At 29.4% G+C, this 27,805-nt stretch overlaps 2 protein-coding genes across 3 annotated transcripts; one reads left to right on the top strand and one right to left on the bottom strand.

Annotated features, from left to right (window-relative positions):
* Window positions 1–2,487: 2,487 nt before the first annotated feature.
* LOC131854832 (cytochrome P450 4g15) lies at window positions 2,488–13,900 on the top strand. The gene is made up of 9 exons (XM_059206001.1): window positions 2,488–2,601; window positions 7,954–8,185; window positions 8,715–8,918; window positions 9,566–9,745; window positions 11,785–11,981; window positions 12,151–12,453; window positions 12,540–12,777; window positions 12,868–13,053; window positions 13,548–13,900. The coding sequence occupies exons 2-9, from the start codon at window positions 7,978–7,980 to the stop codon at window positions 13,724–13,726; spliced, it is 1,695 nt and encodes a 564-aa protein (XP_059061984.1). The 5' UTR covers window positions 2,488–2,601; window positions 7,954–7,977; the 3' UTR covers window positions 13,727–13,900.
* Window positions 13,901–14,040: 140 nt separating this feature from the next.
* Window positions 14,041–24,409, bottom strand: LOC131854833 (uncharacterized). 2 transcript variants are annotated; one of them, XM_059206002.1, is made up of 10 exons: window positions 24,194–24,409; window positions 23,780–23,991; window positions 22,377–22,568; window positions 21,856–21,923; window positions 20,269–20,446; window positions 18,999–19,176; window positions 18,491–18,686; window positions 17,048–17,174; window positions 14,952–15,132; window positions 14,041–14,312 (listed from the first exon to the last, which is right to left on the bottom strand). In XM_059206002.1, exons 1-10 carry the CDS (start codon window positions 24,328–24,330, stop codon window positions 14,174–14,176), a joined length of 1,608 nt encoding a protein of 535 aa, XP_059061985.1. In that variant the 5' UTR covers window positions 24,331–24,409; the 3' UTR covers window positions 14,041–14,173. The 2 variants fall into 2 exon arrangements, with proteins under 2 accessions (XP_059061985.1, XP_059061986.1); XM_059206003.1 differs by having other exon boundaries at window positions 23,780–23,956; window positions 24,194–24,279.
* Between the last annotated feature and the right edge of the window lie 3,396 nt (window positions 24,410–27,805).

Genomic DNA, 27,805 nt, shown 5'->3' with positions numbered 1-27,805 from the left:
GTATTAATCTGTGTATTTATCTATATTATATTTCACATACTTTTAAAAATAATACAAATAATATATAATTACGTAGTAAGTACAGTAAAAATAGACTCACTGTATAATGTATAATACTCTCACTCCAGATTACTCTGAATACTAATAAGAAAAAACATCTAAGTATACGCATGGCTTGTAGGCAATTTTTTTCTTTTCTGAAAAGAGACTTCTTTTCAACATAACTTATAACAGTTTGCCATCACATGATTGTTTATTCAAATATTTGTTTATTTACAAACAATAGCATACTATTTTTGTCCTTTCGTTCTTATAAATGTCTTGTAAGAAATATAAATAATGAGTTGAGGGATATAAAATAACTCGTATTTAAATCATTAGTTATTAAATTAACTTGTGAAATGACGCAAGCGGGTGTTACTTATTCTTTTTAATTATTTATATGACGCACATGGGCCGTGTATTTTAACCACCCTCTCACTAGTTAGTTATTATTTTTTATTTATTGTTATCAGGCCACTTTAATAGAAACATACCTAGTAGTCTGTTACAAATCTTTTTTATTTAAATAAGTACATCGGATATTAATTTATTAGTCGAATAATTGTATACTAATAATATATTTATAGGCAATTGAAAAAATATTGTCGACTTGCAAATAATTCAACACGAGTCTATGTAAACAAAGGCTCTCTATCTCTATATTTTAATTTACTCATACAAGACATTTTTAAATACCACATAGCTAATAAGTAAATAAACAATTATTATCAATTATTCTAGAATACATAATTGCATACAAGACGAAACCATTTAATTTAATGCATAAGGTATTGGTCAAGTCATTCTAGTACTTGTCGATCCTGTAAGATTTTATTCAAAGAATGGTTTCGCGTTTGTTTTTCTGATATCTGGTAATAACAAGTGGAAATAACGGTAAACTAGGCCTTAGCTTTACACTTAAAATAAAGCACAAGGACACCAACAAACGAACTAAAATATGTTTATTCAAGTATTCCACTATGTATCGTTTCCATGAATGCTTTGAAGGAATCATTCGACATTGATCTCCAGTTATCTCTTTTGTTTTCATTTATCCGAACTTTTTTGTGTAACAATTTTATTTATATTTAAATTTTCTGAATAATAAATAATAATTTAATTGTTACTATTCCTATAATTTGTATTTTTTCTATTAATCATCAACAGAAACTTTTTTAAAGAATAACAATATTATGAAAAGACAAGTTGTAAAAAAGAAGGTACAAATAATAACCATACCAGTGTATTTTGAAGAATTTATAAGATTTTCCAATGCTAAGCTAATAAGTATAGCATTGGAAAATCTCATAAGTTTATGTTAAATCTAAATACATTAAGACAATACGCAAATATTTAATAATACACGAGAAGAACATTTTTCATTTGCATTTGTAGTCATTTGTGTTAATATTATCCAGAACATCTGTAGGTCTAGGTAATCAGCTATGCGCTCGTCATAACTGAGTTAGTATTAACGTTGTTCACACTATTTCTGTATTTACATACACTGGTTGGTAAGGTTAGTAATATAATATTAAGAAACGTAAAATGTACTTTATAGTAACATATGATTTCGGCCTGGACCTTGTAAAGAATATTTTATATTGGTCCAATGCTTAATATTAAAAATTAAAGCCTAACATCATTACCCCGAAATTCTCTATATGTTTCTAGCGACGAATATACATACACATAATTAAAATGACTAAAAATAGATATATAAATATAATAACATAATTTTTTATTGTTAACTCATGTAGTGTTGATATTCCAAATGCTGCCAACTGAATATAGAAATAATAAAAAAATAAATGCTAACGATTATAACAAATATGTTTTACAACGTTAAACATGTTTTTATGACAATGCCAAATTTATTCAAACTTCGTTCTGATTTATTTTCATATTTTTCAATAATTACGCCAAACGTCATTTCAATAAATGAAACTTACGATGTGACATTGAAAAAAGTTTTGTCTTTGTTTTACTAGGTTTTAATAGGTTTTTTTAAACTTTGAAAACGCAACCAGCTATGAGTTCGTATTTCAAAATTTTAGTGTAGTAGTCCAACTGATAGCATTTTAGATTTCAAATAAAAATTGTCTATGTTATATTGATATGAAAATAAAGTATTAAAAAAATAACGTCCGAAATACAAAATCCTTAAAAAAAATTATGACATGTTTTGCAGACGAGCTTAATTAATTTTTTCTATTTTATAAAATTTCATTGCAAAGCTTTCATGAAATGTGTGTTGTTTTATAAAATTGTCAATTGCGAGGTAGGTACTGAGAATTTAATGTTTATTTTTTCAATCTTCAATAAATATGATGTGTAGTTTTATTAATTGTTACATGTAAGTAATCATGTTCAATTGTGACGCAGGTGTGATGTGATGTATGTATATAGGAGGTTGCGCGAGAGTTATACGGATAGTCGCGTTCACACCGTCGCAGTTTCGATACATATTAAGTAGAACAACTTTTATTGACAATAATATACATATTTTTTTTAAATGTAGTTTTCCGATCCTTGTGTGCTGGCTGATTTCTACTAAAGGTAGGAAACGGTGTTTTTTATAATATATATTTTTGTGTCTCGCGGTTTTAAGTGACGTTTATTGTGTATTTATATTTTTATGGAAACAAATTATTTTATTTTAGGTATGTAAATATATTGTAAATTTTATTTATTAATTTTATATTATTTTATTTATTTATTTTATAGTAGTTATCTAAATATTATTTTAATTTTATATCTTTAAATATTAATGTTACCTTTTTTCTGTCTATCCCGTAAGTTTCGATAAAATTTTATAGTACATAATTAATATATACCTACAAACTAATTAATTTGATATTTTGAAATAAACTTCAAACATTAAATCTACATGTAACAATTTCAACATAAATAATAGCAATATTTTTATTTAGTTTTAAATCACTAATCAGTCTTTATAGATAAAATATCGAATATTTTTAATAACGCATTTTTTTATATCCCCCATAGGTATAAAATTTTGCAACATAATCGTAGCAATAATGGTGATGACAACTAGGCCACTCGAACCGAACTATTGGTGTATTGTGAAATGCTGTCGAAGCAGCATACACGGGTAGCTGATCAACGAAACTTTAGTTACAAATTCGCTAATGATTTTCCATTAACCTTGTTGTATAAGGCATTTAGTAATCGTTTGGTAAACCTATCGCTTTTATTCGACGATACATTAATTAATGCAATAAATAATAATTTATGATTAACATAAATAACATATTCACTATCAAATTTTCGGCGACGGCAGCGTATAGAAACATCTATAACTATAAATACTAATAGTAATAGATATTTTTCTTTAAATATATATCTATTAGATTAAAAAATATTGAATATTGAATAGGTATGTCTTTTTTATTAACAATAAATATTTTTAAAGCTATACTGATAGAAATAGTTAATTACAAGATATTGTCAATTAATTTTAATTCTCTTTTACTCCAAAAATTTACATTTAATTATATCTATTTTGTCATTGTAAAAAGCCTTTAATAAATATATTAAATAATTATTAATAATAATAATAATTCTTTATAATTTATAACTTCAGGACGTATAAATTACAAAAACGGTATGAAGTTATTCTTATAAATGTCTATTATATATTACAATAGAATAACGGGACTTATTCTTAATATAAACTCGATAAATATAAGATTAAAGTTCTCTGTCTCATATTAGTTCAACATATTCCCATACTAGCAACCCGCCCCGGCTTCGCACGGGCCCAATATTTGTTTACGCATTTATATATGGATAACGATTTAAATCATATTTATAAAAATACCTTCACAAATAACGCATTTTTTAGAAGAAATATGATTACCATTAAAAAATTTAGTGGGTTAATCGTATACGGTTACGAACTTTTTTTTCGAACTTTTAAAAGAGAACAACTTCGTCATAAAATTTTTTGCGTAACTTTAACAGTTTACACAGCGCACGCACTCTAAATTAATATTTTTTCATTGCTGCTATTGGTCGTAACATGATGTTATAAATTACTGCAACTCTCAGAGATAATTTGCCTTCCTAATACTGAAAGAATTTTCAAACTGGATTAGCAGGACCGGAGACTACCCCTAAACAAACAAACATACAACATTTACCTGTTTATAATATTGGTATAGACAGTATATTAAAAATATTTTAACCAAATATTCATGTGTTTATCTGTTACTATGTACATCAAAATTAAATTAAGCTTATTAGATATGCTCCGTCCGTGCACTAAACTTTATTCAAAACTGTGCAGCCGTTTAAGCATCATTCATGAGAACAAAGCTATATTGTATGTAAATATAGCTTTGTTCTCCTAATTTCTTAGAGATTTTATCTTGTGTTTTAATTCAGAACAATATATTTACACCCTAACGATTGAGTGATGCTACATAGAGCATTAGGAATCATAGAACGTCGTGGTCTCGTCATTCATTATCCGAGTTTTACCTTAAATGTGCTCAGTTTAAATGTGGCTGACACCAAAAGAAACTTTGCTTGTCAATTTATACTATTTTTTCTATCAATCTCTTCTCATCAATCAATTCTCTACTACGTTGGATTTCATTTCATTAGATACTGTGAGAGAAGTTACGAAAAAACTTCTGACGTTATCAAAACACAGAATATAGTGATAAAGAAATGTGATCAGTGTCTGAAAAATCTAATACAAAAGCACATTGTACTTAGATATTCATAGGCTTTAGTAAGCATAATAGGTTACTAAAATTGTTTGTTTCGGCAACGTGTCATGTCAATTGCATTATGTGGCTACCTATACATACATTTCTTTGTCAGCTATTTAGAGTGCTCCACTTATTGCATTATAACTTTGTGACATAGTTTTAAACCAGTGTAGGTAGGTACAGTCACGTTGAATAATATATATTACGCTTCCGTACCTTGTTACATTAATCACTTTATTAACTGATTTCAAAATGTTTTGGAATCACATGTTACGTCACTGTAACAATGTCACAGTCGTATAATATTTGCATATTATTTCATCATGTGATCGATTCATATGTTTACTTACACCTTTCTGTGTTTGTAAAATAAAATTCCCATTAATTTTGAGAAGGGTTTTTATTCATCTGTATTACTGTTGTGTATTTTGTGAATTGGTTAAGTTGAATTCGCGAAGACAACTTCGCTAATTCTACGCCGATTTAATTATTCTGGCGTTTTATCAATATAGTAAAAGTTAACCATTTAAAGTACAAAAAAAGATCATAATTAATGCAGAATTAAGGTAGTCATATCATATGACTTAAAAGTACCGTCTTGTCAAGGAAGGTTTTCATCAGTCATTTGTAGTCTTATTAATTAACTCTTGTTACATAAGATTTATTTTGGTAACATTTGGTAGCTGCTTATAGAACATATAGTTATCTAAAATTAACAGCGTAGTCAAAATAGTTGTTATTCAACTAGATTAATGATCATATTAGCACGTTTTATGTAGTAACAGTAACCAGTTTGTGGTTCAATAACATATAAGTTATGTAATTATAAACACATTTATTAATCTCTACCAATATGCATAGTAGTGAGAAGTTGGTCTTAGGTCGAGGTCACAGGTTATATTTTGCATTTTGTTACTTTCCCTTTTAAAACTAATGTTACTACTACTACTACTATTCCATACTAACTTGTGTTTGATATGTAATAAATATAACTTCCAAATTACTATAAATAAAAAATTAATTAAGTAAAAATAAATAAAATAAATTAAAATTTAACACTTTAGTTAAGTTTTAGTATTGTTTTATTTTTAAGCCAGCGAGGCAGCTATCCGAAAGATTCTACCGACCTTTCGGATAGTTGTCTCATCCTGTTGCTCTTTTAAACAAATGTTGTAACTTCACATTTGTAAATACAAACTATCAAATATCACGAAAGAGAGAATGGAAGCAAATTTGGTTATGAGGAAAATAAACTCCAAAACCATTGCATCTATTTAAGAAATTCTTCATAGGTTATGTTAATATATACAGCTCACACGAAGTTATGAACATCCGAGCGAAGCTACTACTACCCAGGATTTTGTTCACTGTTTTGAGATATCAGATTGCCTATTGTTCTCATATAATCTATACATTGTATTGACATCAAAATACATTACAATGTTCCGCCATTTAGTCGGCAAATTATTAAAAAAACAGAATGTTACAAATTCAAATTTCAGTATTGAAATATGGATATAATATGAGCGAAATATGGCCCGTATTTTACGCGGATAGAATCGCCGCACAGAGCTTGTTCATAAATATAGCTTAAATGATGTTATTCAACACATTTCGCAATACTGCACATATCATTTAGCAGAAACATTAGAAACTATGTAAGCTATTCTTCATTCACAAGGTTTAGATTACGAAGCATTCTCTACGTTAGGCAGTCACACGCAAGTGCATACGTTGCGTGATTTAACACTATGCAAGCAGTGAAATGCACATAAACCTTTTGAATAGAATAGTTCAAAGGAACGCTTGCAATGTACACGAAATAGTAAAATTGCAAAGTTTACAATAGGGTAGTTAATATAAAATAAAATTTACATAATTCACTTCCTTTCATTAGTTGTACGTCATAATATATATAACATTTTCTAAGCTCTACTGGCTGTTACCTGCGACTTTAACATAACATAATGAACTAGGCATCCCTATTCAGATAAAAGATAAAACGTGTGATACAAACTTCAAATTTTATTAAGATCCGTTCACTTATAGTAATTATATACTTATTATATTTTTATAGGAGTATTAGGTTTTTATAAATACGGAGATTTATCTTTGCGTACATAAGAAATGTAACTTCATTTAGTTGCTTGATGTTTTGAGTTATGTGTTATGCGTTTTTGAACAAATCTTTACCTGAGATGGTGTTGAATTCCTCGAACGGTATAAAAATTTGTACTTATGAGTATGATTGATTGAATCTGTCTGTCTGATTTCTATGTATATAAAAAAATACACTAACACATGCATTGCTTACTTGGGGACTAAGTAGGATTAAGTGAATTGTCCAGATATATTATTATTATTACTTTCATAACTTGTCTTTACATAATGACAATTAGGACTCTTTTCTTGTTTCGACTCATTTGATATTCATAACTATGTATATATAAAGGTTGAGATTTGATCATGAATCTACCAGTTATTACAGGCCCACATAGAATTAATAAGGTCATTAATTCAGCTAGGCACCTATTAGTATAGTATATTTTATAATAATGAATGTGCCAGGAATATTTATTGCGTCATCTACATTATAGCTACTATTATAATATACATATCAAATTCCTACATTCAAGTATTGCATGTTAACTTATCGAATAAAGCAAAGTAATGACTTTTAAGTTTGAAATGGAAACTGAGGTAGAAAACATAAAACAGAAATATGAAGCACTTTTAGATTGCTTAGTTTGTTAAAATACATATTCATACGTTTATCGTTAGTCTTACCTTTCATTTTTATTTATACTTGTACCGTAAATGTTTAGGTACATTATACCAACGACTTTCTTAAACAAGTAAGGGATAAATAGTAATAATAATTAATGTGAAAATATTAATTATTTTTATTTTATATAAATGTAATTCCTACAGTTATCTCATAATATTTTTAAATAGCAATGTTTACAACTAATCATATATTTTTTATTCTCCGCAGTAAAATTAGACTTCACAACAAAATTGTGCTCTAATAACATTTTGCTTTTTAAGTATTTTTATATTCGAGTAACTTTTATTAAAAAAAAAAAAATATCGCTGAAATCGTACAGCCACACTGATTCTTTGTTTAAGTAATCAAGTTATTATTACTTATAGGAGTAATTGTTTACAGATAAACGTCACTTTTATTAAGAAGATGAGTTACGCTGCTGAAAACGTTGTGCTCTCCAGCACGTGGTCGGCCACCAGTCTGTTCTATGCTCTGTTGCTGCCGGCTATAATACTTTGGTATACGTATTGGAGAATATCTAGACGAAGGTTCTATGAATTAGCCGCAAAATTAGATGGTCCTCCAGGCTTGCCTATTGTTGGAAATGCGTTAGAATTTACAGGCGGATCTGCTGGTAAGTTTTCTTAACAATTTAATTATATAATTGTCTCCCTGCAACGTACTGAAATAATCTATATACTTATACATTTTATTTATTTTTTAAAAGTTTCTACATCTATCAATATTTCCGCATAAACTTCAATACTTCAAAAGTTGAAAAGTATTAATCGTACGTTGTAAACTATGTTTATATTTTGTTTCATTATTTCTATTAAATGACTCTTCATTTCAATTAATAAAGAACTATCAATTAACTTATCAACTTAATATTTTTATTTAACTACTCATAATACCTGCTGGTATTTTAAAAACATGAGTCTGCTTATTTTGTTACCTTTTGGCGCCTCAACAGCTAAACCAATTGTCTTTTGGTCGGCTAACACAGTTTGCCAAATTTGGTATACACGTACTATTTAGGTTAGTGAAGGACAAAGCCTACTTTTTACCCTGGGTATTTAATTTGTCCTGGTCACATGTGTGTACATGTCGCGTCGCAAAAAGTAGTAGCATAAAATATAATAAACATACTTTATTTCTTTCAGATATTTTCAGAAAACTTCTTACAAAGAGTTTCGCTTTTGATGATAAGGGGATAGTGAAGATATGGATTGGACCTAGATTGATAGTGTTTATTTATGACCCTCGTGACGTGGAAGTGATCTTAAGCAGCCATGTCCACATTGATAAAGCAGATGATTATAAATTCTTCAAACCATGGCTTGGAGATGGTCTGCTAATAAGTACAGGTAAGTGTATTACTTTTCAAATGGAATAGGGACTCATTATTATTTATCTACAAATTTTCTATATTCAACTGGAAAAATAAACACACTGATGGCTCATCTAATCTATCTATCAACTAACTAATACACCGTAACTTTCAATGTCAATATTTCATTCTTTACAACTAGCAATTTGTATAAACTTTTATGGGCTTTAATATATGCGTATACTAACAATCAATCAATCGACTTCTTAAGAAGTCGAAGCAACTACTCAAATAGTTTTTTTTTTATATAGAAATTTTGATCAAATTTAGTTACTCTTGTGTAGGCGTGTGTTTTTAAGAGAAATTCAAAGAGAAATTTTCTCTTTGAATTTCTCCTAAAACATAGGGTTTTATTTGTCTAGTAGGATTTTAAGATATTGAAATATACTCATGTTTTGCATATTTGTAATACAATTGTAACTGTAACATATTCATAACATTCCACACACATAAAATACAAGATGTGTATGTTTTCATTGAAACTCGTGTGGGACATTAATGTTGTAACTATTAATGTAATAATATTAATATGTATGTGTCATATTGTAGTATATTTAACATTTATTTCTCATATACCTATATTTAAATATACATATATGTATAATTATTACTGTTGACTTCTAGGTCAGAAATGGCGTTCTCACCGTAAACTGATTGCTCCTACTTTCCACTTAAATGTTCTGAAGAGTTTCATCGATCTATTTAATGCAAACTCTAGAGCAGTTGTAGATAGACTAAAGAAAGAAACTGGTGCCTTCGACTGTCACGATTACATGAGTGAATGTACAGTAGAAATCTTATTAGGTAAGTGTTTATGTACTAATATTTGAAATAATTATCATTTCCCATATGCACCTTTAGTTTTGATGTTATGGCCTGAGTAAGTAGTGTTTAATATTTTTTTAAATAAAGTACAGTTTATAAAACTGAGATGGTTTGTAGGTTGACCCAGAAATTTCTTAGCTTTATTTGAAAACCAAAATAGTATTTAAAACAAAATTAAAAAAGGAAAAGCTATGGAGTTTCTTCCGTTTTCTAAGCAGTATTTAAGGAATATTGTCTAATAACTATTAACTAAAGATAAAACAAAATCACATAAAGTAGTTGGCTCATTATATAGGAGTTATTAGATTTATCAAACTAAGAATAAAATAGTAAATTCAGATTCTTCAATTAGTAATTTTAAAAATTCTTAATGCTTTGTGATTCCTTCATTTATGGTAAAGCTTCTCTACTGATATAGACTTATAATTTATATTTATGTTTTGTTTTTATTAATTGTTTTCGTATTTATTACAAAGTTTTTTTTATAGAAAACTACCATGTGTTATTTATGAAACTTAAATACAAAACTATTTTATTTTTATGTGGTTCAAACCAAGATAATCTTTGATCATAATTTAACTTAATGTGGTCAATAACGCTTTCCTCATGTACATAGTTACAATTCAGAATATCTTAAATTCTTGAGTACTATTCATCCAGAACAAAACAGGAAAATGTTAAAACGACTACATCTTTATGTTACGGAAAATCTGAAACAAAGAATTATAAGAAGAAATCTGCATAGACACATGCTCAAGCTCAAGGAGTCTTTGCACAATTAAAGCAATAAAAAGATCAATTTATGTGTCTTGTCACGTAGCTAGTGGACTGCTGACAACACGCAGGTCAGGGCAATCGTCACTGGTTCACTAGATGGTGTTCTTGACAGAAGGCTAATAATAATTATTACAGTTTGCAAAATTGACGTACAAATTTTTAAGAATATTATAAACGTAATAATGTATATTATATTGCTTCATGGGCAATAAAAACTAAAAAAATGTTAGTAGTCTTAGAAAATTACAATCTACTGACAATATAACCACAGTGTGGTCAAGATAATAATCTTGATCATAATTAAGTACATATCTAGAATCACACTTACCATATTTAGTGAATATATAGATAATTAGAATATAACATTCTAATAACTTAGCAAGAATTGTATACTTCCTGTATACAATTCTTGAATTAAATAGACCTCTAAATTGCAATATATATTACGTCCGTGATATGTTCATGGAATACAATTAGGTATAGTAGTTAGGTAAAGTATTTTAAATATGCATATTATTTATAAAGGAATCATAACTCACTTAACCTGTTTAACGCGTCATACTACTCTACAAAGGGCTTTGTGATTAGCCTTTATACAGCGTAGTTTTGAATTCATTGTTGATCTATATACTCCGGCTTCATCTCCGTTTTATCTTCTTATTTTTTATAAATAAGGTCCTAAGGTATTATATAACTAAATATTCTCAGTTATAGTACGTGGTGCTTCATAATATCCAGATTTTTGTAGTAATTAATGGAGCGAAATTTTTTTATGTAATTTAATGAAACTTTTTTGAGAAGGAAGTTTAAATTGTAAAGATATTGCAAGTACGCATTAATAAAATACTCGCTTGATTAAATTACTAAAACGATTCAAACTCTAAACTAGAACTTGAGTATACTCTATTGTCCAGTATTCTACTCAAGATTCTATTATATTCTACTCAACAGCCTACCTTAAGGTGAAGTAAAGCAAAAGTTTCAGCAAATGTCATCTACATTAGGTATTTTTACTGAATTATATTTCGATAATACTCAATTGAAGGACACCGCCGATTTTGGCGACCCCCCGCACGAACACGTACTGCTAATGGCCAATATTCGCCATGAACGGGCAACTGAATATTATGAGAGTCGATTGTTATTCTACTTACGTAACTACTTTAAATACAGTGGAGGTTAATAGGTCTTTCTCTAACACAAACACCAGAGCCCTTTAATGTCGTGTGTATATATTCCAGAGACGGCGATGGGAGTTAGCAAGACTACTCAAGATCAAAGCGGTTTTGAATACGCTATGGCTGTGATGAAAATGTGCGATATCCTTCATTTGAGACATACAAAAATTTGGTTACGGCCTGAGATACTTTTCAACTTCACACAATATGCTAAAAGTCAGGAAAAACTATTGAGTATTATTCATGGCTTAACGAAAAGGGTAAATCATTATTACATTTTTCACTTTATTTATATAAATAAAAATATTGTATAATAAGTATTAAATTTTGTAAGAGTTTCTTACAAATCAATCAAGTTCTAATATTTGAAGATTATTTTGTATTTTGTAAAATATAGGATTTTGAATAATATCATTATACTATTTACAGGTAATTAAAAAGAAGAAGGAAGAGTATAAAAATGGGAAAAAACCATCCTTACTTAATGAAATAACTGCTACTACAAATGGTGCTAATGGGGTACATGATGCCCTGCCTAATAAAACAACATCAGTTGAAGGCTTATCATTTGGTCAGTCATCTGGTCTCAAAGATGACTTGGACGTTGAGGATAATGATGTTGGTCAAAAGAAGCGTTTAGCGTTCCTAGATTTACTCTTAGAAAGTTCACAAAATGGAGTTGTTCTTTCTGACGATGAAATAAAAGAACAAGTGGATACAATTATGTTTGAGGTAAATATTATACAAATGAAAGCTAAATATGTCTTCTGTATATTGTTATGAGTCTACATATTAATATGAATAATCTATAATTTTAGGGTCACGATACTACTGCTGCCGGTAGCAGCTTTTTCTTGTCGATGATGGGTATACACCAAGATATTCAAGATAAAGTAATAGAAGAATTGGACCAGATCTTCGGAGATTCAGATCGCCCTGTAACTTTCCAAGATACTTTAGAAATGAAATATTTGGAAAGGTGTTTGATGGAGACACTCAGAATGTATCCGCCAGTTCCAATAATTGCTCGTGAACTCAAACAAGATGTTCCTCTAGGTGATTTTATATGAATATTTAAGCCGTTAATAAAACTTAGTCTTGATTTTTTTTACTTGACTAACAATTTCATATGTTTTGTTATCATAGCATCCTGTGACAAGAAAATTCCTGCAGGTGCTACTGTGGTAGTCACAACATTCAAGTTACATCGTCGACCAGATATTTATCCTAATCCTGATAAATTTAATCCGGACAACTTTTTACCTGAGCGATCTGCTGACCGTCATTATTATGCATTTGTACCTTTTTCTGCCGGACCTAGAAGTTGCGTGGGTAAGTCATTTAATAAATAATAAGTACGCACAGTACAGTACAGTATATATGCACCTATGCCTTTTTGCGTAATGTATGTACAATATGGCCACAGTACCACGGCCCTTCTTCGGCATCGCGTATCTATATTTTATTTATTTGATAATTGTTTGTTTGTTTACTATTCTTAAATAACTTAACAAATTACTCGTGTAATTTACCGTACACCTACAATATACTTACATAGTATTTGATATGGAAAAGGATAATTTTTATTCCAGCCAATCAATATGTCGCGACGATATTAGAGGGCATTAATTAGTCCCAAATAAAATATGTTTTGGTACATATTTTCATTTAAAGACAACTAAAAGCTATGACTATATTTAATTACAATATTTTGCGTATTAGTTTTAAATATATTACTATGATGACTCTTTAAAATAACTGAGTTATTGATAAAAAATATTATAAAGTTAATGTGCTCCTAATAAAAGTTTTCTTTCTTTAATCAGGTAGAAAATATGCCATGTTGAAGCTGAAAATTATTCTATCAACTATACTCAGAAATTTCCGAGTCTACTCCGACTTGAAAGAGGAAGACTTCCAATTACAAGCCGACATTATTTTGAAACGTGCTGAGGGCTTTAAAGTTAAACTCGCGCCCCGCAAGAGGTCTGCCAAAGCTTCTTAACGTAAAGTACTCTTTATTGTCTCATTTTTCTGAAAGCACTTCTAATCATAAATTTTATTTGTGATGCCAGTACTGATTAAGATTAGGTATTGTTACTATTATATAATTATAAAGGGCAGAACATGATGTTTTGTCTTACATGGTTCAGTTGGTGAAAGTTTTGTACATAAATATTTTTGTGTTTTTGAATAAGATATGAAAATAAACGTCTATAAATGTAACGGTTTTTATTTTTATATATTGTATTAGAAATATTACATCTAATTGAATTTTCCATTTATTTAATTCTATTTGTGTGATGCCAATATTACATCAGATAAAAAAATAACATTATTTAAATATATAGAATATGCAAACGAAAAAAAACAGTATAAATTTCGTATACTAAAGTAATACTGTTTTTAAAGTCATTGGTAGTAATGTATGCAGTGCACGTCTAATTTGGCACTATGCAATTTTCTGATAGCTACTTCGAAGCATACGGATATCTTCGACAGTGCTCATCCTACCAAGCATTGCATTTGTTTCCGAATGTTCTAATTGAATTTTCTCCAATATTAGTGCTTCCTTTACCTCCAATTGAATTCTACGGGAAAATGAATTGATTAAGTTTTTAATAGTTTAAAATAAAGAAATACCTGAATGAAGGTAACGTTTTAATTTTTGTTTATTTACTTCAATAATTTATTCTGTAACTATGCAATTAAGTCAATCAAATAAATATATAGCATAACAGCATAATTTGTAAATATACAAATTTAATTTAATCACAATATGTATTTTTGTATGATTAGATTGATGAATAAGTGTACGGCTCATTCGATAAAAAGCTAGCTTATTTATCAAAGAAGAAAACTACATACAGAAAATATAAATTATGTCTATTTTTAAATAACTTTGCTTACAAAAGAATTGAAACTTTAATATAATTATTACCCATTCTATCGTCATATACGTACGTTCGGTTCGTATACGTACGGTTTACTGTACCTAATAATATGTCATATGTTATACCAAAATCTTAGTGGAAGCAGAAATGTCATGCATTTGTGATGATCACAGTTTCCACCGTGATTTTGGACAAAATAACTATTCTTTAATATTAACTACTACAAAGAAGATTCTTTGTAGTAGTTATTATAATTATTCTCCAAATATATCATAATACCTACCGACATTTATAGTACATTAAATACAAAACGTAACGCAATTTATGATGACATACCTAAGAGCATCCAATGGAGTTCTATGGTGAATAGGACAAAGACAGGGTAGTAAGTCGTGGTGTCCCCTCTTTACCCACCAGCCCACTTTAGATAGTTTCCAGTCTATTGTTTTTGTTTGCGCTATTGAACAGGTTCCTGCTTCTCTTATAAGGTTGAAATACTCGGCCATCAGTTCTTGACCTTGGTATCATATATATTTTACTATTTACCTTGTTTCAACCGTAGTATTTAATTGTAAATATATTATTTATTTATATTTTATAAGTTTTATAAGTTTATATTATATAAGTGATCTGTCATGAAAATAGACTTGGTAAGTACTTTTCTTATATTATATTTCTATGCTTTCTATGCTATTTCTTTTTTATCTTAACACATATTGATATATTATTCACTTCACCCATGACGACTGTCCTCGCAACACAATTCAAATTCACGTCGTGAAAATAAGGAACTACCAACTACCACTAAGTATATTAAAAAGTAAGACAAATAACAAATGGTATTACTTTTGCATTTATAATATAAAACGATTTAAGGACTGTTGATTTTTCAATTTAATTACTGTAAAATATGCTGTCTCTATTTGAAAATTACATCGTACTGATTTCGTTAATTTTCCAAGTAACACTACAATGTATAGTCTATATTTATTTAGATGATAATGTTAATTATATTTTCTGCACGTACATGACCAAGCATATAATTTAAAAGTCATGCATATTATTAGTATGACAATTATAATTTCAAATTGTTGCAGTAATAATGTATATAAATATGTATGTATGAATTAAGACACGTGTTCTATATTATATGTAATTATATATTTTTTTATTTAATGTACATTAACGTACATTTAATTAAATTTAATGTATTACATATTACATAGTATACACGGAAGAACTTGGAGAGTTTTAAAAATCTCAAAGACTGTACAAGTAGAAACTTACGCAATAAAAATAAGCAAATTTTACCTATATGCCTTCTGCACAAAATCAGTAATTCATTCTACGGTAATTGCGTAAGAATTTATAATAAACTACCAGAATCTGCACTAAATCTGACAGAGAGGCAATTCAAATCTTATATTAAACAAATTTTGTGTAAGAAAGCCTATTACAGGATATACGAATTCATAGATGACAACAATCAAGTAAATAATTAGTTTATTAGCATACAACGTTATAATTTATTTTTTTCATTGTTTTCTTGATTTAATTATTTTAGAAATATGAAAGCGTAGCGGTTTTGTATTGATTGCCGCATGCATTCTTATGTAAAATTTGAATACTATAACTATCAGATGGCAATTGTAAGTAGCTTTGATGTGGTCTAGTGTTTCGAGTAGTCATGCTCATTAAAATGTCCAAACTTGTGGCGACGTGGTGGGCCGGGTCATTGCGTTCCCTAAAATATGGTCGAGCGCAGTGATGACTGGCTCATCCGTCATACTCGTGAATGGGTGCTGCTTGTAGGGACTGGTCTGCTCTAATCACTATGACTGATTTCCTCTTATTAATTGTTTAACCAGTTGGTTATATATTCAATATTTTTTCTATTTGAGTATTTAATTGAATTAGTGCTAATTGGTGGTTTGTATTCACACACTTAAACTTAAAAATGTAAAGTAATAATAAAATTATTTAAAAGAGCAACACGCAAGTTTCTTGCTCGTTCTTCTTGTGATGACACAGCTTTCCGAATGAGCGGTAGTTTAAAAAAATGTAATGACTATTCAAAAGTGCTTCAATGTAAGTTTATTTGAATAAATGATTTTCTATTCTATTTACAAAAATATGTATATATCCATTGTTCTTTAATACCTACTCATAGTATACTCAGCACACTTTGATCTCTTCCGATCGATCCCCTATCTCTTTCAAATGGGCATCGAAATTACGATAGCCTCAATCGGAGCTCGATTCTCTAGTGGTAACCTCAGATTAAAGCCGCATCAGTCAAGCAAGAGTTCAGCCGGTCTATACTCTCGCCTTCTACACTCAAACCCATTTTATATGTAGGTATAGTTTGAAAAAAGCTACTTTTGGATAAAACAGTATTGATATTTATTTACAATTTTACTAAAAATTCTTACCTGCTGATATTGCCATCATAAGTCGTGACTGTTCTGCTTCTTCTTCATATATCTCACTTTTATGAGTCTGGTATATAAAGACTCCCTCAGTTTTAGTATTAATATTCATATCAAATACAGAGTTTGACTGTAATTAAATACATCGTTATAGTAGTTTTATAAATTTACAATTTAGTACATAAATAAATAACAATAATCCTCAACAATTTACACAGTGCCATCTAGTCCTAAGTTAAGAAGAATTTGCACTACTGACCTGACCTCATGCTTATCTAATCATGTTCCACGCTACCTCTTTAGCGTATACTGTTAGCACAGACAAGTACACTATTTCATATTCATCTATAACAAAATAAATACAAACAGTAGTGCCCGTAAATACATATCATTGTATTGCAGAAGTTGGTACCGGTATTATAGGAAAACAGTATTAGGAATCGTTACATGTCTGAGATCGTCTGAAATTCGTGAGCGACGTATATCATTCTGGTCTGGGTGTTTTCTATGTATAGTATGTATGTATTTACAAAAAAATATCTAAGTATTTATATCAGTTGTCTAGTACCCATAACACAAGTTCTGCTTACCGTAGGACATTATTTACGTGGCGCTGTGGTTATTATTCAGGGTTATTTATTATTATTATCTTTAAGTAGTATCGGAAGACAAACTTATTGTACAAAGACCAAAATTATTGTACCTACATAAATATACCATGCAACTATAATCCCTTATAACAATCATTATTAACGAAGAGGAAAACTTAAAAATTATATGCGACAATGATGTTTGACAAGACTGTATGCAGTTGTTATTATAATGAGAGATCGTTTATGTATGTTGAAGATACATGTTATATGAATTTAAATCCAATAAGTTGTCTCACAAAAACAATATCATTAAATGACTAATGTTAAATCTAGACAGGTTCCAAGTACGATAGCTAAGACTCGATATGATTTCCCCGTACAACCCGAATTTTTATACTCATATTGTCCCTACAAGTTCTTCCGAAAACTTTCAACCTTTTATATCTTTTAAGGAACTTTTGCCGCGGCTTACGTCTGAAATCCGTTATATCTAGGCTCGTGGGAATTTCTGAAAATCCTTTATCCGATGACCATATCACACAAATAACTTTAGTATACTAATTTAATATAACATTCACGTATACGTCATGACTGCTCCTCATGAAATTTTGTGTGTATATTCAGTAGGTCTAAAAATAGAACGTAAACTATATTTCATACCCCTAAGTAAAAAGATGGACCAATGTATTTTTTATTCAAACTTTAATATACTAGTAGCCGTAAAATAGTGATACTATTAAGTGGTATTTTGTGTACTTCTATAGTTTTATGTTTTATGATATAACCAATTCTTGGCTTGTAGTATAGTAAGTTTAATCTTAGGAATAGTAGTAGTTGAATATAATGGTCATACTTTATGGAAACCAAAACCCATGAAACAAGCGAAGGCTTCAGATAAATATTGTGTGCCAAGTTCCGGCCGTTCTCTCTTAAGATGCAGTTCTCCAAGGAGATGCAAAGCTCTTCCCAACTGTCGTCTGAGATTATGTTCCATCGCCAAGGCGCCCATTTCTGTTAACAACTTCGCTGCTTTCTCATGCTCGCCTAATCTGTAAAGGGAATACTTAGTACCTACTCCAATTGAATATCTAGTAGAATTGTAAAAATAATAATTTTAAGTAAACACCAAACTAAAATTTCTAATAAAACATTAAGTTTAGTTAAGAACTATGTCGACCGCGTCATCCATCCATCCTTCTTCTTCATCGTCCTTTTTTTGGTGTGAACCAAAAAGAAGGATGGATGGGATAAAAAGGGTGATAAATAAATATTTAGTATATTAATAATTAACCCTAGTTAAATTAACGTTACAAACTTAACGTGCATCAGTAAAAAGATGTACATATACTACGAGTACAAACCTCTGCATTACAGCGGCTAGGTGCATTCTTGTTTCACATAAACCTTCAATATTGTTACTCTCCGTATGAATCTTATATGCTCTGTCGAAAGTTTTCTGGGCATTATTCAGGTTATTCATCATTAATTGACAAATACCTATCTCGATGATGGCTTCAGCTGTTTTGCTCGTTTGTTTAGCTGGAAACAAAACGAAACCTAATGTTACGTATAGTATTATACGAAAGTTTACTTTATAAAAGCCATTGACTTGGGTGCCTCATTTTCATAAATTTCTGCGCCACATAGCTTGCCTTGTAAGATAAGTTTCGGTTGAAGACAGTAAAATTACAGATTAAGAGGCATTCCATCTTAGTCCCCCGCACGGGCGCTGTCAGGACGTCATATGATAATGTAGTTCGCAGATCCTCCTTTTAGTTCGTTTGATAAAATACTATTAATAATGTGTTCTTATATAACACATATTTCCAGGTTAAAATAATACAAAGAACGTACTACATGTACCACATGAACAACATATGGCTTAACAATCCCTCCTCACTGGATCTGATGTCTGTAGTCATGTTCATGAGTATCGCGATGGTTATCACTTACAATCAGGTGATCTATTGACTAGTTTCCAATTCCATTTATTTAAAAGTAATATAGAATTTATTACTCTGATTTTTATATGAGCTCGGTAAAACGCAGCTCGGTAACCTGTGCTCCTAAAGTTAATAGATATATCGGTCAGGATATATTTATTTCTATAAATGTAGAAAAATTTATTATTACAACTTTTAACGTATTACTTCGTTAAAAGTTACATGTTTTAAATTTATGTTAATATTGTTTCAGTTCATTTTAACTATTCTATAGGTGCAAGTATCTACTTAATAATTATGTACGCCAATATAAGCTGATACCAGAGGCATAAATAAGTGAGCCTTTATAATTTAAGCCCAAGGGATTTCGTTAGTGTTGAGGTTGTAGTTGATAATATTATGATTATTGTGCCTTTAGATAACAAAGTCGACAAAGCTGATTAGCTTTCAATCACAGCTATAAACAGCTGACTTCTCAAATATTTATCTAATTATTAACATCTCACAGCGCCTTTCACTTAAGTATGATTACTGTGAAAATAATTATTTTTTAATAGAAATATTAGCCTTTATTTTTCTATCAAGTGAAATAATTTTCATAATAAGTTAACTATAACTATAGTTTCATTTTATACATTTTACTATTTTTTTTATTGATTGATACTATAGAATAAAAAAAAATATCAACCATCGTTTGCTCTTCTTTCAGCTAGTCGTGAAAGCCTCTCAGCTTTGGCTGGATCAATCTTTCTGACTGCTCTGGCTTTACTTAATAATACTCTATGCAATTGTAAGGCAGTGGCTGAAAATACAGTATCTGATGGCACTTCATCACCCTCATTTTCAGCTTCGTACAGTAACCAGTTCTACAAATAAATAACATTAAATTAATCTTGTTTTAGATTTTTGTCGTCTTCAATGGATGACTACTACGCCAAGTGACGGTCACGGATTCGATTCCCCCACAATAGACTTTACATTTATTGGTTTGATTTTCTCTATTGGTTTAGGTGTTTTCCATGTTCAGGTAATATGTATGTAATTGAAGTCGACTTTGTTTGGGATTAGATGGCGATGTATAAAATATCGTCCGTTGTAACTACTAATAATATTATAACTGTTCGTATATTTAAATATATTAATACAAATAAGATATCAGTAGATAAGTAATATACTAGGTACCTAATCGGTTATTTTAAAAACCTATTTCGTTATACAACATCCTATTTGCATTCCTCAAATATCTATATTCTACAGAGTAGCGTCAAGATTACCGCAACCTCATCAGTACCTAACTGCCAAAACCTTTTACCCTCTAATTAGGAGAAAAGTCCCTAAAAATAAAGGACAAAGACCTCACGTAGTAAAAGTTTATAGTCACCGAAGATTTAAAAGAAAGTTAGTATGGGAAATAAAATTAGGTTTAGTGGAAAATGTATTAAGACAATGAAAGTTAAATAAATACATTTTATGTTATATCCATGTCTGTTCTAGAATACTAAATATTGATTAATTGCATCAACATTAATTATTTAGTAATTTTTGTTATGGATAGGTACTAAAGATCTGAAAAAATATTTTATATAGACTCTATCCAGAAAATATCCAGGTCAATACAAAGAGATATACCTACGCAGGAATGCATACGTACAACTATTAAACTACGCGTTTAGTTGAGACACGAGCTCACCAAGGCTAGTACAACCTAGTCGCAACGTCATAGATAGGTATACCTTATTTACCATAACATAATTCTTAATTATATTAATAACTAGTTATACCCGCAACTTCGTCCGCGTGCAATTTAACTTTATTTTTCTAAAATAAAAGAAGCCTAAGTTACTCCTTATTACATCAGCTACCTACCAAAAAAACTCCCAACGAACTCGGTCCAGTCTTTTTAGAGATTAGTTGGAACAAACAGACAGACAGACAGACAAAAATGTTAAAAAATGTTATTTTGGTGTATAAATAACATTTTTTATTACATACGCATGTAATAAAAAATGGTTATTTCAAATTTAAAAAATCGACACTCCAATTTTATTTATATGTATAGATAATGAAGTGAGAGAATGCTGAAGTCGACGAATAATGACTCATATTAACACTTAAGTGTGGTAGTTGGAACAAACAGACAGACAGACAGACAAAAATGTTAAAAAATGTTATTTATACACCAAAATAACATTTTTTAACATTTTTGTCTGTCTGTCTTTGACTTAAGTGGGGATATTTTGAGGTATTACAATAACTATAATTACTTAATACATACCTTCCCAATTGCACTATCTCTGACTTCGGTTAATATTACAAATGGTTCTTCTGGATCTGCTTCTGCAACTAAAGATAAAGTAAAACTAACAGGTTGATGTATAAATATGTTACATCGTTGTTACATAAATATAGTTATCTAGTACTTAAAAGCAGGTTTAATATATCTACTATATATATTATACTATTTTATTTTTATAGATACTATTTTTATATATAGTAGATATAACAACAAACGGGTTAGATGTACATAAATAGTGACATTATTATTTTCATAAACTATCTATCACTCATGCCCAACTCGATCTGTAATTTCATTTTAATGGTAATATTATTCAAAAGTTATAATAAAAAAATATATTCAAGTGAAATCATCATCATTCCAATAACCATGACTCTTTTACATAACTCGATTATTAATTTGAACTCAATCTCATACATGTCATATTTATTAGGAAAGCAAGTGTACTAGTGATGGAATATAAGAAACTTTAAAAATACAGGATGCAAATACCTACTAACATTTGTCAAGTAAAAATTTTGCGTAATGATATTTGCAGCATCCTTTCTGACGTCCGCCATCTATTAGGTATTGGCTCGATACAGCAATGGACGCTAAATAGAACTTCTCGGCCAGCCACAAAATACCTTTTCCTTGTTCTGCATAATACATGGCCAAGCTAAGAAGTTCTAGGCATTCTTTTTTTGTATTTCCTGGAAATGGCACAAAAAATGTCTTGTAGTGTTATATAATCGTTGGTCGACAGTTGGGACCAATGTAAATATTGGAGTAAATTTTCAAATATTTGTTCCGAATGGTCCTTGGTATAAATAAACACATTCCGTGTGTCTTAAGGCATAGCAAGCTGTGGTTGATTCCGTCCATTGGTTGTCATTACTATTAAATTTATTGCATGAAAACAATACATTATACTCTACTGTAGGAGTAATAGAAATATTATAAGTACTATATGATATTATATGAGTTTGTGATGTGGCCTTTACATTAGTCTCACCTTTACATATTGTTACTGATATATGTACGTACTGACTTTGAAAATAACCCCTGAAATGGCTGTATGACCATCTGATGGACGTCTACTCTAACTAACTACGTCATGATTATTAGGAATCTCTTAAATCACAACATTTATTGTGATGTCTACAGAATATTGTTATTTTTGAATAATAGTGTATTATGCTCGTACATGTAATTTCATTATCATTTTACTCTTTAAACTGAAAAATAGTAATTTCTCATTAGAAATAAGCAAGAAAATACACACGTAGACGATTTTATACAAAGACGGGCTCTAGTATACAAACATTGAAATTTCATTATCAGAATCTTTTACAAACTCTATGTCATTCACAATTTTCCTAGAATCTGAACTAAACTTACGTATATGTTACAGTAATAAATTTCTTAGGAACATAAATCCATTCCATTTCTCTTTGTTTGATAACATTGGGGTGAGCGGTGTAATGTTTCTTATATGGATATTGTATTACTTGTCATATATTTAGTTACATAGAATTGGAAATCAATTTGGAATTACGAATAATATATCAAATGAACATTTTATAATAAAGGATTGTAACATGTAAATAAGGTATATTTTTTTACACAGTCGTGAAGATTCATGACTATTATTCCAGATGGGACAGTCAGAGTCATATTGCTAACTATTAGTATTATGGTTACATGCTACATTTAGCTAATACATATTTATAATCCAATCTGACAGTTTGTTACCAATGTTTCCACCATCATCAAATATTTGATGTACAGAATTAAATTCACTACCTTTGGGGTCGATGTCAAAAACCATTAGACGTAATCTAATATAATGATTTTTGACATGGTCTCAAACAATCTAAAAGTACAATACTATTATATTATTAAATAATAAAATATGTTGTACCTTTATCCCTTTGTTTTTCAGCCTTTTGTAGAACATTCGAAATGTGGTGTAGATATTCAAAATTTTTTCTCAGGTCAACAACAATACCTATATCATCTTCTGCCAGTAACTGCATATTGTCATAAATAAGGTCTTGTAAGTAATCGGACGATTCAATGTAGCCCGCTTCTTTTAGTTCTAATATTAAACATTCGTGTAAAGGTAACTTTCGTCTGTAATTAAGTTACTTACTTTTTGAAGTCAGTAAAAATTTGGACTACAAAAGATTAATCTAGGACTCGTTCACTTGGTCTAAATTCATCCGGAGTCAAATCTCTGCGATTGATCTTCAATCGAATATATATATATGTACATGCATAGATACATTAAGATGCATACTAGATAGTATTCATTTATGTGAGTGCAGAAACTAACCTTCGTATTCCCTTTGCGTCAAGGACGTCTAAACCAAAAAGTGCTTTATTTCTCATATTCTCCAAACTAGTTTTCGTCATGCATGCCATAAGTTTTGGCAATTGTCGTCGTTTTGGGAATACGCCTTCGAATGTCATTTTGGACTTTGTAACTACCCAACTTTAACCACAAAAAACCTTTTACAAAATACTAAATATAATTACGTAAAATTTCTTGTTTATATTACTTTTGACAGAAGTATGCATTTTTTTATTTAACAAACATGCCAGTTATTTTTACTGTATTAAATTGAACACATAAAAATTTAGTGACGAATTTTTTTATTGCATTAAAATATGTATAAAACTCCGTACTGTGTGTACATGCCGGACATCTATATCTAATATTAAAAAGTTTATTAGTGGAGATGAGAAATAAAATTGTTAAAAGATTTATATAGTAGATAATAATAATTTAGTTAATTCTTCTCCTGAATAGTAATCGAACGTCATCTTCAATGTCATTTTCTCAAATTAAAATGAAGTGAACGTTTATAAAGTTGTATACTAAGATGCCAAATATTAATAACTTACTTAATCTTTTCATTCTTTTAATTATTTTAATCTGCAAATTCACAGTGGATATAAATTCAAAAAGCGAATTTGAAATGATAAAAGAATGATGGAACTTACACTATATTCCCAATCCCCTTATTATTAAGCTACCCTGTCCCTAGACACACCCTTCGAGTTTTCCAATCACAATTTTATACCTAACACTTGACATCACTCCGGAGACGTATTTGAAAAGTTATTTTAGCAGTTATTCTCAGAAGTACAGTTGAAAATTTCTGTTATTGAACAAATATGTAACAAAAAACAAGTGTACGGTTTTCGAACGGGTGCATCACAAATCTTTGTATTGTTTTACTTTTCGGCATATTATACAATTATACATATAAATATAAATATTCGTCTTGAATCTCTCTATTTATTGCTGAAAACTGCATTAAAATAATTGGGTGATTTAAAAGATCTTACCATACAGCCAGCGACAGGGAGCATGTAAAGATTGGTTTTTGTAAAAATCAATTATTCCGTATTCTATATTTAATTATTTTATTAATAATTATGATTTAATAGTTTTATTAGCTAATTTAGCCCTTACCATAACTTTAAACCTAATATATTACTGATTTTATATGTCTACTAGTTACCTATAATAATAATGTTGTAATTATTATTATTAAAGTATAAGTTATAATAATGTACCGCCAATTTCGATAACTGAGTTATTGGGATCAGCAGATCATTTCACCTTTATATCAACAAAACATAAATATTACCAATATTATGAATGGTCTGTTATCTGAATCTTGTTATTTTTTATGAGCCATCTTGTTAAAGTTTATTGATGCACCCTTGCCAAGTTCCTAGTGGATCATTATTGCCAAATATACTGTCCTATTTTCACAAAAAATAGTTTGACGCAAAGCATTTTTATTATAATAAGTGCCTATAACGTTTCATGTTTATGGAGGTAGTCATATTTCATAGCAAAATAAAAAAACGTTTTTCTGTAATGATAATGTTAAGGTTGAAATTTATACTGTAACAAAAATGAACTGCTTCATTTATCTATAATGTTCCACAACGTCTTCAAAATTTATGTACGTAAATGATAGAAATGATATTGTAATAATTCAGAAATTTCAATAGACGAAAAATTATATAGGTGAAATTAATATGGCACTAACTCTATCAATTCTAAAAAGGTACATGACTTGAGTCCAATCTCCAAGAAAAATATAAACACAACCGTCAACACCTACCTGACCACTCAGAGTGGTTGGTAAAGAGAACAGCATTGTAACACGCGGAGTGAGGTGAATTGCGAAACACAATATTAATGGAAATAGTGCATTACTCTGGCCCTGTGTCCATTCAATATTTTGAAAATTAACACAAGTAAAATCACCATAAATTTTAAGGAACTATTAGATTTATTCTACATTTACTAAAATCTAAAATTTATTTAATTATTACAGTTATTTCAAGTTGTTTCATAAAAGAAATAGTAATGGAAATCTATAAAAGCACGAAAACATAATTAATTTGTGTATCGCAGGCTCTTATAAACTATATCCAAACTTTCTCAGTGATTGTGGTTCATTAAGCTCGTATTCAATGACAATCTAGTACAAATTGATGTTATTTATGTAAAGGGAAGTTTACATCGAGAGCGGTTTATGTATTGCCAGAAAATGTCCCTGTATGTACCTACTTAAAGATTAATAATTAAAATTACTATTTATTTTCTGACGATCATAAATTATATGATTGATAAGAGATAGTCCTGGCTCTAAAGTACCAGTATAAGGCAGTAATTATGAATGAAAATGATTACTAATGACTAACTCTTCAGTGACAGTAAACACTTTCAAGGAATATTGACACATTTTGCTATACAATATGATAATACAAATGACTATATTTGATTTAACGTTACAGTCGATGAGTCAACAGTTGTTTTTAGTGTGAATTAAGTTTGTTAACGATGAAGACGATATAAGAATAATAGAATAGATTACTGTACAGTTTTGTTGTCATCTACGTTTGAACTTGCAACCATAAGATCTTATTTATGGGTTGAGCTCTCAGGGTAGTAAATCACTGGATTGCGACCTATGTAACTACACAAATCCACAATGCCGCTGGGACGTTATAACTATAAGGGTTATTTGTCTACGCAGCAGTGCTTTTGGACCGTAGCTATTGTAAGAAATAAATTTAAATTCAATAAGCTTTAGTTAAAATCTGATTTAAATGTTAATGGCAATTTCTTTTGAAATTCAGTCATTTTCATTTTATACATTTTACTAATATTTCATTATTATCAAATTACGTCATAACAACTATTAAATTACGTCCTTAAATTACTTTAATCGTACGTTATTGGATTAGCTCAGATTTAAGAAATTGTTTCGGTTGATCAATTTTTAGGACTTTTGCCTTTGCTTATATATAAATAGATGAAAACATTTTCTTTACATTTTTACGAGACTTTCATTTGTACATTTCATGCCATTTTGATGTTCATGTTTATTTTTGTAAGTCTAAATACGTCCGGTGTGAACGTTCAATACTGAAATAGAGTCGTCGCAACTCGCATTGTATACTTAACTATGTTATCTTAATTACGACAATTCTCCGAAATTACAGTTGCAAGTCACTCGGAGACGCGTCTCGAGAGTCTCTTTTAAATGATTCGTCTTAAATCTTAAAACATTGTAAGTCTTCCTCCTTTTAGAGTGGAAGCGAATACATTTAGAAGTTTACTGTTTTAAACATTGCTAATATAACAGACCAACAATTTCAAATTTCTAATATTAATTAAGATTTATAAATTGTTTTCAAATATTCTAATCATCATCATAATTTAATATCAATTCCTCCTGTTAGTCAAGAGGTAATTTTTAAATTATTACAATTGAAATAAATTGTTGTCAACAAAGTGTTAATTACACGAAGTCAATATAACTTAAATATATTCATTAAATCATTATCTACTATATTATTACCGTAGACTACTGGTGTTGTACAAGTATTATAATAACGGATGTTATATAATAGA

Source organism: Achroia grisella, unplaced genomic scaffold (assembly GCF_030625045.1).
Source record: "Achroia grisella isolate CSIRO2021 unplaced genomic scaffold, CSIRO_AGI_Agris_v1 utg1245, whole genome shotgun sequence".
Lineage (NCBI taxonomy): Eukaryota > Metazoa > Arthropoda > Insecta > Lepidoptera > Pyralidae > Achroia > Achroia grisella.
This window is presented reverse-complemented; position numbering and strand designations above follow the sequence as displayed.